The sequence below is a fragment of the Muntiacus reevesi genome, chromosome X (genome assembly GCF_963930625.1).
Source record: "Muntiacus reevesi chromosome X, mMunRee1.1, whole genome shotgun sequence".
Classification (NCBI taxonomy): domain Eukaryota; kingdom Metazoa; phylum Chordata; class Mammalia; order Artiodactyla; family Cervidae; genus Muntiacus; species Muntiacus reevesi.
In genome coordinates, this window is record NC_089271.1 from 61,019,303 (window position 1) to 61,034,792 (window position 15,490).

The 15,490-nt window shown below is 38.8% G+C and overlaps 1 protein-coding gene across 1 annotated transcript in view; it reads left to right on the plus strand.

Annotated features, from left to right (window-relative positions):
• Nucleotides 1-12,666, plus strand: part of IGBP1 (immunoglobulin binding protein 1) — a 40,855-nt gene extending 28,189 nt beyond the window's left edge. Inside the window, exon 6 of the mRNA XM_065914782.1 lies at nucleotides 12,192-12,666. Within this exon, the coding sequence (XP_065770854.1) occupies nucleotides 12,192-12,334 (143 nt within the window). The 3' untranslated portion in view covers nucleotides 12,335-12,666. The remainder of the gene's footprint in view (nucleotides 1-12,191) is intronic.
• Nucleotides 12,667-15,490: the final 2,824 nt, after the last annotated feature.

Below are 15,490 nucleotides of genomic sequence, written 5' to 3' on the forward strand. Positions count from 1 at the left end.
ACTCTCTGTTATTCTCTTGCTGCTGCCTTTAAAATTCTTGCTTTAACTTTTTTAACTTCTTTAACTTTTGCTTTTTTAATTATGATATGTCTTGGTGTGGGTCTGTATGGTTTCATTTTGGGGGGGACCTTCTCTGCTTCCTGTACCTGAATATGTTTCCTTTTTCAGGTTGGGGACATTTTCAGCCATACTTTTCTTCAAGTACATTTTTGATCCCCTTCTCTCTCCTCTCTTGAACTCCTATAATGTGAATATTGGTGAGCTTAGTGTTATCCCAAAGATCTTGTAGATTCCTTACATTTTTTTTTCATTTGTGTTTCTGCTCTTCTGATTGGGTGATTTCCATTATTCTATCTTCCAGATCATTTGTGCTTTCTTGTGTATCACTTAGTCTGATATTCATTCCTTGTAGTGTTTTTATTTCAGATATGAAATTATCTGTTTTTGATTGAATCTTTTAAATATAGTCTGTGATCATTAATGTATGATCATTCCTTGTTAAAATGATCAGTGTTTAGATCAGTTATTTTCCCTATTTCAGTTAATATTTTTTATTGCCAATGTTTCAAATTCTTTTTCTGGTAAATTATTTCTGTTTCATTTTTTATTCGGGGATTTTCTCTTCCTCTTTCAATTGAGAGCAATTACTCTGCCTTTTCATTTTACTTTACTTTCTATGCCTCTGAATTTAGGTGAAACAGGTACTTCTTATGGTTTGGAAGGGGTGTTCCTATGTGGGAGCATCCCTTTGCAGACTGTGTATGCCCAGTGTCTTTCATGGGAGAGATGGATTTGATGTGGATACTAGTCATGTCTTTCCTCGGGGTGTGCTCACAGCTATCACCTTGATAGAGGGTGTGGCTGGAGCGGAGGTGCTAGCACAGGGTGAGAAGTGGGACTTCCTCTCTGCTCAGTGTCTGTCACCACCCTGTCAGGGACTGAATCTGATCCCAAGTTGTGGGAGTAGAAGTCCTGAGGGGTGAGCTTGAGCTGGCTCCATTCCCATTAAGTATGTGTTTTCCCTGCTCCCCATACTTGGGACTGTTGCCGTAAAGGAGGAGAATGCCGAGCCAAATAGGGCTTGTGTGCCTGCAGAGATCCAATGCTCTGCTTTTGTAGAGGTCTGCAGCTTCCCTTAGATGCAACCAATGGTTGTGTCTTTTCCCCAATTGTGGCTACCCTAGAGCTAGTGCCACACTGTGACATGGAGTGAGCGTGGCCAGAGCATTCTCTCAGCTTGGAGTGGGGCACCCATGCAGCAAAGTGGTTGTGGGAAACCCAGCAGCTGTGTTGCCGTCAGAAGTCTAGGCTGCTTCTGGGATGCCACTTGAGTAAATTTTGCCACTGTTGCCCAGCCTGGGCTCTGCCCCAGGACCAGGTCACCTCTCCATCTCAAGGTCAAGTCTTTTTCCAGATCCCGGCCACGCTAGTTCCAGTAAGTGAACAGGGCTGGAGCATTCTTTCAGCTCTGGCTGGAGAGCATTAGCATGGCTGTGCGCAGCGTGTTGCAGGAAAGCAGTAGCCTAAACCAAACATTTCTCTGTGCTGCCTGGGGGAAGTCCACCTGTGCTCTACTAATGAGTGGAGTCCAGGCTTCTCTATGGACTTCCGTGTATCTTTTCTTACAACTGTGGTTGTATAGGAGTCTTTCTGTCAATTTCCAGTTTTTAGTGAGAATTGTTCCACGTGTAGATTTATTTTTGATGTGTTCATGGGGAGAGGTGAGCTCCATATCTTTCTCCACCGTCTTGATCTCCTATCAAGAGATACATTTTAGGAGGAGCCAAGATGGCGGAGGAGTAGGACGGGGAGACCACTTTCTCTCCTACAAATTCATCAAAAGAATAACTGAACGCAGAGCAAACTTCACAAAACAACTTCTGATCGCTAGCTGAGGTCATCAGGCGCCCAGAAAAGAGATACATTTTAAATATAAAGGTACAGATTGGTCAAACATAGAATGATTAAAAAAATACCATGTTAACCATAGACATAAAAAAGTTGCAATAGCTATAGTAATGTCAGATAAAGTAGACTTCAAGACAAAAGGTGTTACTGGACTCTCAAAAGGACATTTAGTGCCTTTTAGTGTCAATTTATCTGGAAGACATAGGAATCCTAAATGTATTTATGTCTAATAACAACCTTCAAATTACACGAAGGAAAAATTGACAGAATTAAATGGAGAAATGGACAAGTCTACAACCATAGTTGGAGGTTTTCATCCTTTTCTTTCAGTAACTGAAAAAATTTCTGGACAGAAAATCAGTAAGTTCATACAAGATCTGGACAGCACTGGCAGCCACCTTAGCCTCTTTGACATTTACAGAAAAATATATCCAATAACTGCAAGATACACTTTTTTTCAAATGCACATGGTATGTTCACCAACTTAGACCATGTTCTAGGCCACTGAATAAGTGTCCATAAATTTTCAAAGATAGAAATCACACTCTGTTCTCTGACTATAATCTAATTTAATTAGCAGTCAATAACAACATACCTGGGGCTTCCCTGAAGTGGTAAAGAATCTACCTGCCAATGCAGGAGATGCAGGTTCAATCCCTGAGTCAGGAAGATCCCCTGGAGAAGAAAATGACAACCCACTCCAGTATTCTTGCCTGGGAAATCCCATGGACAGAGGAGCCTGGCAGGCTATGGTCTGTGGTCTGTGCGAGAGAGTCAGACACAACTTAGCGACTAAACTGGGCTTCCCAAGTAGCTAGCTCAGTGATAAAGAATTCACCTGCCAAGCAGGAGGCATGGATTCCATCCCAGGGTCAGAAAGATCCCCTGGAGAAGGAAATGGCAACCCATCCCAGTATTCTTGCCTGGGAAATCCCATGGGCAGGGGAGCCTGGTGGGCTACTACAGTCCACAACTTACTGGACACAACTTAGTGACTAAACAACAACAACATACCTAGGAAGTCCCTAAATTTTTTAAAGGTAAACAACATACTTCTAAATAATCCATCAAAGAAGAAATCACAAAGAAAATTAGGAAGTATTTTTAACTGAATAATAGTGAAATACATCAAAACTTGTGAGATACAACTGAAGCAGTGCTGAGAGGGAAGTGTGTAACTTTCAGTAGTTATATTAGAAAAAAGAAAGGTAAAATCAGTTACTAAGATACTACCTTAAGAAGTTGGAGAAAACAAGAACAAAATAAGCCTAAAGTATATAAAAGAAAGGAAACAATAAAGACAGCCTGGGGGGGCATGGTTGGTGGTAGTAGTGTTGCACAAAAGTTGAACATATATATACCCCCATGACAGTTTCACTCCCAGGTATATACCTAAGAGGAATGAGAGCCTTCTGTCTTCAAAAGGTTTGTACAGGAATGCTCATAGCAGCATTATTTGTAATACCCCAGAGTGAACACTACTTTAAATGCCCATACATAATAGAATGGATAAATAAATTCTGGCATATCCACACAGTGAAATACTGTTAGCAATAAGGTTAAACAGACTATAGTTCTTCAGTTATAAGTAATAACAAATATTAATTTGTTAAATTTTACAAACATCATTTGAGGGGGGAAAAACCACAGAAGAGCATAGAGTTCAGACACAGGTGAAACTTGTGTATGCTAGCTAAAAGCCAGTATGATGTTCACCCTTAGTGGGAGATTATGAGTGAAATTGGACCTGAGGGCAACTTCTGAGGATTTAGTAATGCTTTGTATCTTAATTTGGGCACTGATTGTATGGATATGTTCAGATGTGAAAACTGATTTAGCTATCCTGTGTTTGTGTATTTTTCTGCATACATGTTGTTATACTTCAATAAAAACACAAAAGAAAAAATTCATAGATAATATGAAAGTGACAAAACTAAGTGACAGTGTATCCCCATGAAATTCAAAAACAGGTAAGGGAAGATCATCATAACTACAAGATCAACTAGTAATGGGCATCTGTGTAAGCAGAAAGAGTTGGCCATCTGAAAGACCTGAAAACGGGAGAATTCCAAAACAGCAAACAGTATTCACTAAAAAGTGTGGCATTCTGACAGGTGTAAGGTGCTGTTTCATTGCATTTGAGGTGGTTTTGATTCGCAGTTCCCTCGTGATTAGTGATGTTGAGCATCTTTTCATGTGCCTGTTGGTCATCTGTGTGTCTTCTTTGGAAAATGTCTATTTAGATCTTCTGCCCACTTTGTAATCAGATTGTTTGTATTGAGTTGTCTGAGTTCTTAATATATTTTGGATATTAACCCCTTATCAGTCATATCATTTGCCAGTATCTTCTCCCATTCAGTAGTTTTTGTCTTGCTGATGGTTCCCTTTGCTGTGCAAAAGCTTTTTAGTTTCATATGGTCCCATTTGTTTATTTTTGCTTTTGTTGTCCTTGCCCGAGGAGACTGATCAAAAAAGAAAATATTGCTAAGACTGACTTCAAAGAACATACCACCTATGTTTTCTTCTAGATGTTTTATGGTTTTAGATCTTATATTTAAGTCTTTAATTCATTTTGACTTTATTTTTGCAAACAATGTGAAAAAATGGTCTAGTTTTATTTTACATATAGCTATTGTGTTTTCCCAACACCACTTAGCCATAAAAAAGAATGAAATCTTGCAATTTGTGACAATATGGATGGATCTGTAGGGTATTATGCTAAGTGAAATAAGTCAGAGAAAGATGAATACTGTATGTTTTCACTTATATGTGGAATCTAAAATGTAAAAAAAAAAAATGAGCCCCCCAAACCCAGAAACAGACTCATAGATACAGAGAACAAACTAGTGGTTGCCAGAAGGGAGAAGAATGGGAGGATGGGTGCAATAGGTAAAGGGGATTAAAAGATATTTACCAGTTATAAAATAAATAAGTCACAAGGATGTAACTTATGGTACAAATAATACAGTCAATAATATTATAATACCTTTGTATGATGCATAACCTGTACAAATATAGAATCACTGTGTTGTACATCTGAAACAAATACTGTAAGTCACCTATACTTCAATTAAAAAATTTTAATGAAAAACATAAGTGTGGCAGTTCATTTTAAGAACAGTAGTTGAAATGGGAGGGGTTTTACCTTCCAATAAAAACTGAATGAATACAAGGAATCTCTTGTCAGAAGGTCTGAAAGGGATGGAGCTGTCTAACCTTTAATGAACTCTTGAAAATGAGGCACCAGATCTCCCTCCTCACACAGTCCTACACTGAGGAGAAATTGTTGAGAATAGAATTCAAATGAACAGAACAGGGACAATAAAGGAGGAGGAAAGAGAAGGTCCGAGAATGGCAGAGAGAACCACAACCAAGACTCTATAATCAAGTAAGTCATTATATTCCTTTAACATACATAAAAACAGAAAGGGTGCCTCTCTGAAGTTAGAAAAGCCACCCTGAACCATACTTCTTTCTGAAAGTTCAGGAAAGCTTAGTACACCTAAGAATGAGCAACAGATTGTGATAATGGTTGCGCAACTCTGAATATACTAAAAACCACTCAATTGTATGCTTTAAATGGGTGAATTTTATGGTATGTGAGTAATATCTCAATAAAGCTGTAAGAAAAATAAATGGAAAATTATCAAGATCAAATGCCACACAAAATTATTATAAGGAGAAAAAAAAATCAAAAGCATTCCATGTTGCTTATCTGTTTTATGTAAGTAGTATGTATATGTTAATCCCATACTCCTAATTTGTCCCTCCCTCCCTCTCCCCTTTGGTAACCATAAGTTTGTTTTCTATGTTTGTAAGTCAGTTTCTGTTTTGTATATAGATTCATTTTTATTATTTTTTAGATTCCACATGTAAGTTATAAAAAGAATATAATCTGAAAAATATATACGTATATGTAAGTGAATCACTTTACTGTACACCTGAAACTAACAATTTTGTAAATCAACTATATTTCAATTTTTTAAAAAGGGGAAAAAAGTATTCCAAAAAGACACACTCAAAGAACAACAAATCTAAAATATACTGTTTAAAAATTAGTTGGAAGACATTAATAAAATTAAAGAAGACATAGAAGAACAATACATAGCAGGATTAGAAAAATTCAGAAATGTAGTGACAACTTGGGGCAATAAGAGGAAAGAATCATTTCAGAAATGAAGGCTAAGGCAGCACACTCTCTGACATAAATCATAGCAATATTTTTAAAGCTCTGTCTCCTCAGGCAGAGGAAACACAAGCAGAAATAAACAAATGAAACTGATTTAAATTTAAAGACTTCTGCACCACAAAGGAAACCAACAAAAAAATGAAAAAATAGCCTACAGAATGGGAGAAAATATTTGCATATGATATGCCCAATAAGGGGTTAATATCCAGACTACATAGACAGCTCATATAATCAATATGGAAACAATAAGAATGGACAGAAGATGCAAGGAGCTCAAACCCATTGCTCTGTGACAACTTAGAGGGGTGGGAGGTGAGAGGGAGGAGACATATGTATACCTATGGCTGATTCATGTTGATGTATGGCGGAAACCAACACAATATTATAAATCAACTGTCCTCCAATTAAGTAAATTTTTTAAAAAGAAGTAAGGAACTATACAGAGTGAAGTTGGAAGGGGGATAACAAATATTTATATTAACCCATACTTCCGGAATCTAGAAAAATGGTACTGATTAACCTGTTTGCGGGACAGGAATGGAGATGCAGATGTAGAGAACGGACTTGTGGACACAGCAGGGGAAGGAGGGGGTGGGACGAGTTGAGAGAGTAGCACTGACATATATACACCACCATGTGTAAAATAGATAGCTCCCTGCTGTATAACACAGGGAGCTCAGCCGGGCACTGTGATGACCTAGAGGGGTGGGATGGGGTGGGAAGTTCAAGAGGGAGGGGATATGTTTATACTTATGGCTGATTCACTTAGTTGTATGGCAGAAATCAACACAACACTGTAAAGCAATTATCTGCCTGTTAAAAAAAAAATGGACAGAAGACCTGAGACATTTTTCCAAAGAAGATATACAGATAACAAACAGGTACATGAGAGCTCAGCATTGCTAATCATCAGAGAAATGCAAATCAAAACCATAATGAAATACCCTCTCACACTTGTCAGAATGCCTCTCATCAAGAAGTCTACAAATAACAAGTGTTGGTAAGGATGTGTAGGAGTGGGAACTCTAGTATACTGTTGCTGCTTAGTTGCTTCAGTCAGTATCCGACTCTGTGAGACCCTATGGACTACAGCCTGCCAGGCTTCTCTGTCCATGGGATTCTCCAGGCAAGAATACTGGGGTGGGTTGCCCTGCCCTCCTCCAGGGGATCTTCCCAACCCAGGGATCAAACCCGGGTCTTCTGCACTGCAGGCAGGTTCTTTACCACTGAGCCATCAGGGAAACCCAGTACACTGTTGGTAGGAATACGAATTGGTGCAGCTATTATAGAAGGCAGTGTAGCGGTTCCTCAAAAACTAAAGTAGAACTACCATATGATCCAGCAATTCCACTCCTGGATTTTTTTATTTCACTTTTTTAAATCTGGAGAATAATTGCTTTACATTGTTGTTCTGGTTTCTGCCATACAGCAGTATGAATCAGCCATAAGTATATATCTATGTCCCTTCCCTCTTGAACCTCCCTCCTACCCTAGCTCCACCCCATCCCATCCCTCTAGGTTGTTACCGAACACCAGGTTGAGCTCCCTGGGCTGTACAGCAACTTCCCACTAGCTAGCTGTTTTACATGTTTTTACATATGGTAATGTATATGTTTCAGTGCTACTCTCAATTCGTCCCACCCTCTTCTTCCCCCACCATGTCCACAAGTCAGTTCTCTATGTCTGCGTCTCTATTCCTGCCTTGCAAATAGGTTCATCAGTACCGTTTTTCTAGATTCCATATATATGCATTAATATACGATATTTGTTTTTCTCTTTCTGACTTCACTCTGTGTAACAGGCTCTCGGTTCATCCAGCTCATGAGAACTGACTCAGATTCATTCCTTTTTATGGCTACCACTCCTGGATTTTAATCCATAGAAAATGAAATCACTAATTCAAAAAAATACTTGCACCCCAATGTTCATAGCAGCATTGCTTACATTGCCCAATATATGGAAGCAACCTAAAATCTCAATAAGTGAATAGATAAGATGTGGTATATATATGCAATGTATTATATCTTATATGCAATAAGATGTGATATATATATGCAATGTATATATATGCAGTGCCATTAAAAAGAATGAAATATTGCCATTTGCAACAACATGGATGGCCCCTAGAGGGTAATATGCTTAGTGAAAAAAGTCAGAGAAAGACAAATACTATATGATATCACTTATATGTGGAATCTAAATATATATTAATAAATATAATAATCTAATAATATAAATCTAATAATAAATGTATCTATGAGAACTAGAGTCAGAGATATAGAGAATAAACAGCTAGTAACTAGTGAGGAGAGGAAAGGGAGGGAAGGGCATGGTGGTAGGGGATTAAGAAGTACAAACTAAAAAAAAAAAAATTAAAGAAGTACAAGCTACTATGGATAAAACAAATGAAGCTATAGGAATATATTCCATAGCACAGGAAATACAGCCAATATTTTTAAACTATAAATAGAGTATAATCTATAAAATACTGAATTACTATTTCGTACTCCTGAAACTGACTCATTTGAAAAGACCCTGATGCTGGGAAAGATTGAAGGCGGGAGGAGAAGGGGATGACAGAGGATGAGATGGTTGGATGACATCATCAACTCAATGGACATGAGTTTGAGTAAACTCTGGGAGTTGGTGATGGACAGGGAGGCCTGGCGTACTGCAGTCCATGGGGTCACAGAAGAGACAGACACAACTGAGTGACTGAACTGAACTCCTGAAATTAATTTAATATTATAAATCACCTATACTTCAATTTGAATAAGAAAAAAGAAAACGAGTTAGTTAACACAACAGAAAATACCTTTCTAAAGTAAGAAAGAAACTTTTAAATCAAAAAGAAACAAAGATAAACAGAATTCTAGAAAAAGTGAAACATGAAAAGATAGCAAAGAATACCTGACATATGGAATAAGATTATCTGAAAAAGAAAACTAAAGCAAGGAAAAGAAATAAATGCTTAAAAGTAGTATTGAGGAAACTTTCCTGGAACTAAAAAAAAAAAGATTTGATTTTAAAAAGCACAATACGTACCTGAGAATTTTGACCCAGAATGACCAACAACAAAATTCACATTCTAATAAAATTACTAGATTTTTTATTTAAGAGAAGAAATGTCTTGGATACTTCAGCAAAAACGGTAGGTGGTTTGTAAAGGAAGGAAAATTAGATCATCTCCAAACTTTTGACACCAATACTTTGTGCTAGAAGAAAATGGAGTAACATTTAAGATACTCGAGGGGAAAAAATGTAAGTCAAGGACATTATATCTGGTAAAAATGACTTTTAGGTATAAATGGCACAGGTATTTATCAACATGCTAGAACTCAGGAAATATTGGTTCCATAATCCCTTACTGAGAAATTTGCTGAAGAATGAACATAAGACAACCAAAATAAGAGACATTGATATCAGGACTGGTGGTTGACATTAAATAGTTACTTGTAGAACTAAGACTAAATGAGGTTTAAAAGGGAGGGAGTAGAGTATTAATACCTGTATGCCATGTGCTCTGATAACATAGATATAGCATAACTTTTTTTTAATGAAGAAATGGGGAAAGCACATGCAAAAAAAAAATGAACTATTCTCAGCAGTTGTATTGGTAGCAGTATTGCTATTCCAAGACTGTGTACTGTGAGATAATATAACTGAGTAATTATTCAAATTCCATCATCCTCTGTCTTTGAGGGCTAAGACTTTTAGTGTGGAAGAATACAGATGTACTTCAAAAGAATTTAAGTTAGAAACAAAACAGCCCTGTAGTCTTGAATATGAACTCATGAGGAATTTTATTTAAAAGTAAACATACACAGACACACTTTTGCTTTTTCCACTGAAAAGACTTAGAAATAATGAACAGCCCAGAAGCAGTGAGCACACCTAGTAACTCAGTTTGTGTTCTTGAAATACCATTCCCATTCAAAGAAACCAGGATGTATTAGAGATAGCTAATTCCAAGCCTGGAAATAAATAAAATTAACTTGGAACATCTTGTCATAGAAGATAGGAAAGAAGCTTTACAAAACTACTACAGTCATATCAAAAAGTCTCAGAAGCCAATTTGAAGATGTTTCCACAGGCCAGACAGTTTGGCTTCAAAAAGGATAATTGCCAGTAGCAACTAGTACATCTAGTACCCAAAATTTGGTTTCTAATACCATTCTCCAATTAAAGGAACCAAGGGCTCTTTAGAGAAATGGGCAATTCTAGTGTTGGAGCAGGGAATGTAAAAGATGAACCTGAAATATCTTGTACTCTAGAAAATGAAGAAACACTGAAAAAACAAGAGCAAACAAACTATTGAGGTGTTAATGTGACACAGAGCCTGCTGAAAGAACTGTCACTGGCCAAAACTGGAAGAATGTGAGCAGGAAAATATCAGTATTGAATTATAACAAAAGGTATAAAACAAGTATCCATGAACGTATAGTGATAGAAATAAATGACTAACCTGTACAGAAAAATTCAAAATAATTTGTGTGTATATACCTGTCTACACCTGTCTCAAGGAGGTGAAGCATAACTCCTCACTTCATAAGTGTACTTGCTTCCAAAGACTATAATGTAGAAGAAGAGAGGCTCAGTAACTTCACAGTTGGGAACCCTACAAACATTACCTTGAGTGATCCTAGTTAACATCAGCAGTAATAAGTCATGTAATAAGGTGTGTAGCCTTGATTTGATGTGATGAGGAGGAAGCCTCACTGTGTTATTCTCCTCCAAGTCATAACCCTAGTCTAATTATGAGAAAACCATCAGGCAATGCCAGGTTGAGGAACATTCTGCAAAATACCTGAGTATACCTCAAAACTGTCCAAGTCATCAAAAACTAGGAAAGGGAGAAGTTGTCACAGCCAAAAGCAGACTAAGGAGACAGGGGACTAAATGTAATATGGAATATTTGATGCGATCCTGGAACCAAGAGAAAAAAAAAGGACATCAGGTGAAACCTAAAAAAATTTGAAAAAAGTATGGGCTTTAGTTGTTAATTATGTATGTATCAGTATTGGTTCATTAGCTATGACACACAAACCATAGTACTGTAAGATGTTATAGTATAAGTAATATAGTATAGTATAGGTAATATAGTGGTTACCTTTGGAGGGTGAGGATATGATTTGGATGCCCATAGAGAAGCCTTGTGGATGGGTACAGAAAATCTATTTCTTGACCCAAGAGGAGGCTATAAAGGTATAGTCTCCTTATGAAAGTTTAAGTTATATGTATTTTTGTGTGATTTCCAGTATCTTTTATTTTACAATAAAAGGGTTAAATAGAACATAAGACTCTTAAGCTATTAGAAGAGATCAGGTTCCCTACATATTTCATTCATTATCATAGTGATGAGAGTATTTCTCGTGGGCAAATTCAAGGTAGCTAGGAAATGTTCCCTTACCTCACGGCAGAAAGAAAAAGTCAGTGCAAAAGAGAAATGGAGCATTTAGTTTCATTTCTTTTGAGTGTACACTGCATGACAAGTGCCATTTGGACCTCACACCCTGTTCCAAACATGTGCAAAATAACACACATTCTTTTCTGGTGGGTTCAACTGCCCTGTGATATCCAGTTTCACACACGAAATTGTAGAACTGTAATAAAGGAAATGGAAGGAGGAGGAGCAGTCACCTACAGTCAAATCACAAATCATAAAATAAAATATAAAATATTTTTTACTTTAATGTTTTTGTCAGGCAAGTGGGACAACCACTATACTATGGAAATACTTCACTGTTTTTGATTTGCTGGGGTTTTGTTGGTCAGTTGGCATTTCTGTTTTCTATTGTGAGGGCTTAGCCATTTTAGCAAGAATTCTTTCCCCAAATAGAATTTATTTTGAGGGGCAACTCTTATGTGTTTACTTTCTTATGAAAACAGCTCAGAGAATTTTGTCTTACTGTTATTTAACATGTCACCTGTTAAGTAATATTAAGTACTGTCCCCAATTCTGCTTGTTCCAGGATAGACAGCTAGCTATATTTTCCTTGTCTTCATGTTATGTGGTCGTGTTCAGAGTGGAGCTGGGTCCCATGACGGTCCCTCCTTTCCTTACCCCTGCTTTCTCATTTATATGATTGGGCAGAGTTCAAAAGAGCAACTCAGCAACAAGATCAGGAGCATGAGGAGGAAGAGGATGATGAACAGGCAGTCCGCAGAGCTCGGGAATGGGATGACTGGAAGGACACCCATCCTAGAGGCTATGGCAACCGGCAGAACATGGGTTAGCCTCCCCACAACAAGACAGGACAACAGGGGCTTACATCTTCCCCGCCAAGGACAATTGTGCCATCTCCCCCACCCTGGTCTGCTTCAGCTGTGTACAACGAAGGCAGAGATGCTTAGTCTTGCTTAGTGTTCAATAAAATGTCAAGCAATGAAGTATGTATTTGTGCCCTAAATGATAAGCCAGAAATCTTGTTTTGGCATTAATCATTCTCATCATGCTATATTTTAATTTGCTTAAGTGGAAAGAAAAGAGGATTGAGAAATGGCTCTGTATAATCAATCAATGGCTGTGTGAATTATCTTAAAAAAAAATAAAGGTCCCTTCTATCACATGCGCCTGTGCAGAGACAATGGGTCTCAGCTGCTTTTTTGGGAGACTGGGGGGAAGGGGGTCAGCTATAGGTCCCTGGACTTATGGCAAGATCCTGGTCATCTCTCTTTGACGTGGGCCGCGAGTTACCCAGCATCAGAGCTGCCTAGGCTAGCTGGAGCTTGCTTTCTCCTTCCTACCCTGGTACTGTGAACTAACCCAACACTTGCTTTACAGGAATGAGCACAAAAGCCAGGACTTTTCCTGTCATATGACCCTGTTTTCAGGAATTATAGCTATAAAGGAACTGACTATAATAATCCTATCTACCCAGTCTTCCTTGCCTCAGCCATGAGAAATGAGGAAACAGATAAAGCACTATGAGAGCCATCCTTGTGTATGCATCTGAGACTGGGGCCTTTACTCTAGAATTATCTGAAACCCTTAGGGTAAAGAATAGTTGAGGCTATAGCCTAACTCTTAAGCAGGCTGCTGGAAGATCATTTTGGCCCTCTTTGCCTATTCTATGCATAGCTGGCATGGTCCCAAGCAGTCAATGTGCTGTGGTGATCATTTTGCTGGTAATAAGGTTCCTGCAGTCATGCCAATAACTGGGAGTGGACAAGGGGGGACAGCACAGATGACAAGGAAAAGTACCTGCTTTCTGCAGTAAAGAGGAGACATATCCTCAGCTTCCGAGTTGATACCCTAGAACAGCAACCATATGTTGAAACAAATGATCTGTATAGAAAACATACTTTTGTTCTATGTGGCTTTGGTACACTTAGATTTTCTGTTAAGAAGATGACTCAGCCATCCTATTCTAGCTCCTTCAGTCTAGCTTAGGAGAGGGGTTTGAGGAGACAATTCCCTTTCCTTTGCAAGGGTGGTATGTGGAGTGCTGTCAGGAGATGAGTAGGAGGTTGTGTTTAGTGGCAGATGATAGAAAACCTCCAATAATATATTTGTAAATTGCTTAATAAAGGGTTCATGTCACCCTCACAACATAAGCTCCTGAAACTGGTGGAGCACAGATTAACTTCAAGGATTTGGGAAGCAAACATTCATTTTTTTAGTTCTCTTCCAATTATTGCCAGGCTGCCTCTAGCAATGGCCTATTTCCTGCCCTCCAAACTCCACCCTGAGCTTATTTCCCAAATGGGCCAGGTTAGGGTTTTCCCCTTGGTCCGAGTCTATTTAAAGATGGTCTTTTCAGAAGATCAGCTTGATTAAGCCCCCTCACATTCTGATATCTAAGAGGCAAACTAGACAAGGTGGATTTGAATCCTGGCTTTAAAAGTTGAAAGCTGTGTGACCTTGGGCAATATAATCTCTGAACTGCTCCTCTGTTTTCTTTACGTTTGCATGTGAGCTGTTTCATGGGATTGTTGTAAGAGTTAAATGTATAACAGACTGAAGTGTTTTCATCTGAGCCCAGTGACTACAGTCTGTCAGGAAGGGAAAGGAAATGGACAGATAAATATGGGAAACTCTGTTCTGTGCCAAGCACTGGAGCCAGCACTTTCACATGCTATTAACACTCACAGTGACCCTGCAAAATAGGTGGCATTGTCCCCATTTTACAGGTGAGAAAACAAGCCCAGAGAAGCTGAATGATCTCTTCAAGTTCACATGAGTAAGAAGCTCTGCTTCTATCATTTTTCATGTGCTTCCCAATTGCTTGTGCTTTTGTTATGCATCTTAAAAGGGCTTAAAAAGGGAGCAGCTTTAAAAATCCAAGCCCAAACCACCACTTACACGTTATTGGAGCTCTAGAAACTCCTTTTTAGCTGACTCACCAAACAAAAGGTTATGCCAGGCTGCCTCCCCCCTGCCATTTCCCCCTCGGAGGATAAGAAGACAGAGGCGGTGAGCAAACCCATCTTCCTCCATTTTCCTCCCCAGTTCTCTGCGCCTGCCAACCGGGCTGCCAAAAAACAAAACAAACAAGAAAGAACCACCTTCTCACTAGAACAAGGCATTTCAGGGTCTTAGAGTGAGTTGGGTTTGGTGGACTCCGGGAAGCCAGGACTCAAAGCATTCCACAGATATTAATAATAGTAGTTTGCGCTATGCTTATTTAATGTATGCTGCTTATTTCATTCTCACAGTCTGTTGGGCAGGAGATGATGCCTTCATTTTACAGGGAAGGAAACCGGCTTGGGGAAATGCAGTGAGTGACTTAGTTCTGTAACACAACTAAATAAATACATGGACTGTGCAAACATCAGTGCAGCCAAAGTATTTGCCCTCTGTAGCTCTCACATGGAGGACAATTATTTAGAAAAGGTGAATACTGAGCACTATTTATTTTAATGCCATTATGTGGTGATTTGTCCTTTCCACTCATTCTTTTCAACACCCCTGTAAGAAAGACAGGGCAGGGGACTGAGTGAGCAGATTCCAAGCTCAAGAAATTGGAATTAAGTGTTCTGAGTTAGAGTCTATCCTCTGGGCTCTGCTGCTCCCTAGCCAGGTGACCCAGGCCACCCAGGTCACCAGGGTCACTGCTGTCATTTAAAACAACATGTAAAGGATAAAGCTTTTGAAACTTAATCCACCTCTCTGTGTCATCTGAAAGCCAAAATCCTCCTCTGCTTACTGTGGGCCTCCAGTTTGCTCATCAGTACAATAGACACACTGCCACCTGGTTCTGTCAGACACTCAAGACAGCACTGTGACCACTGCCTCCTTGCAAAACAGCTCCTTCCAACACCTGCACGTTGTTTCCTCACGTTACTTTTCACCCATTCATCCAAGGTACAGTTTAACCTCAGCTCAGTTCCCTCACACTCCAGAAAAAGGAGATGTGGGTTTTGTCAGATGCTAACAGTATCTGGCCTACT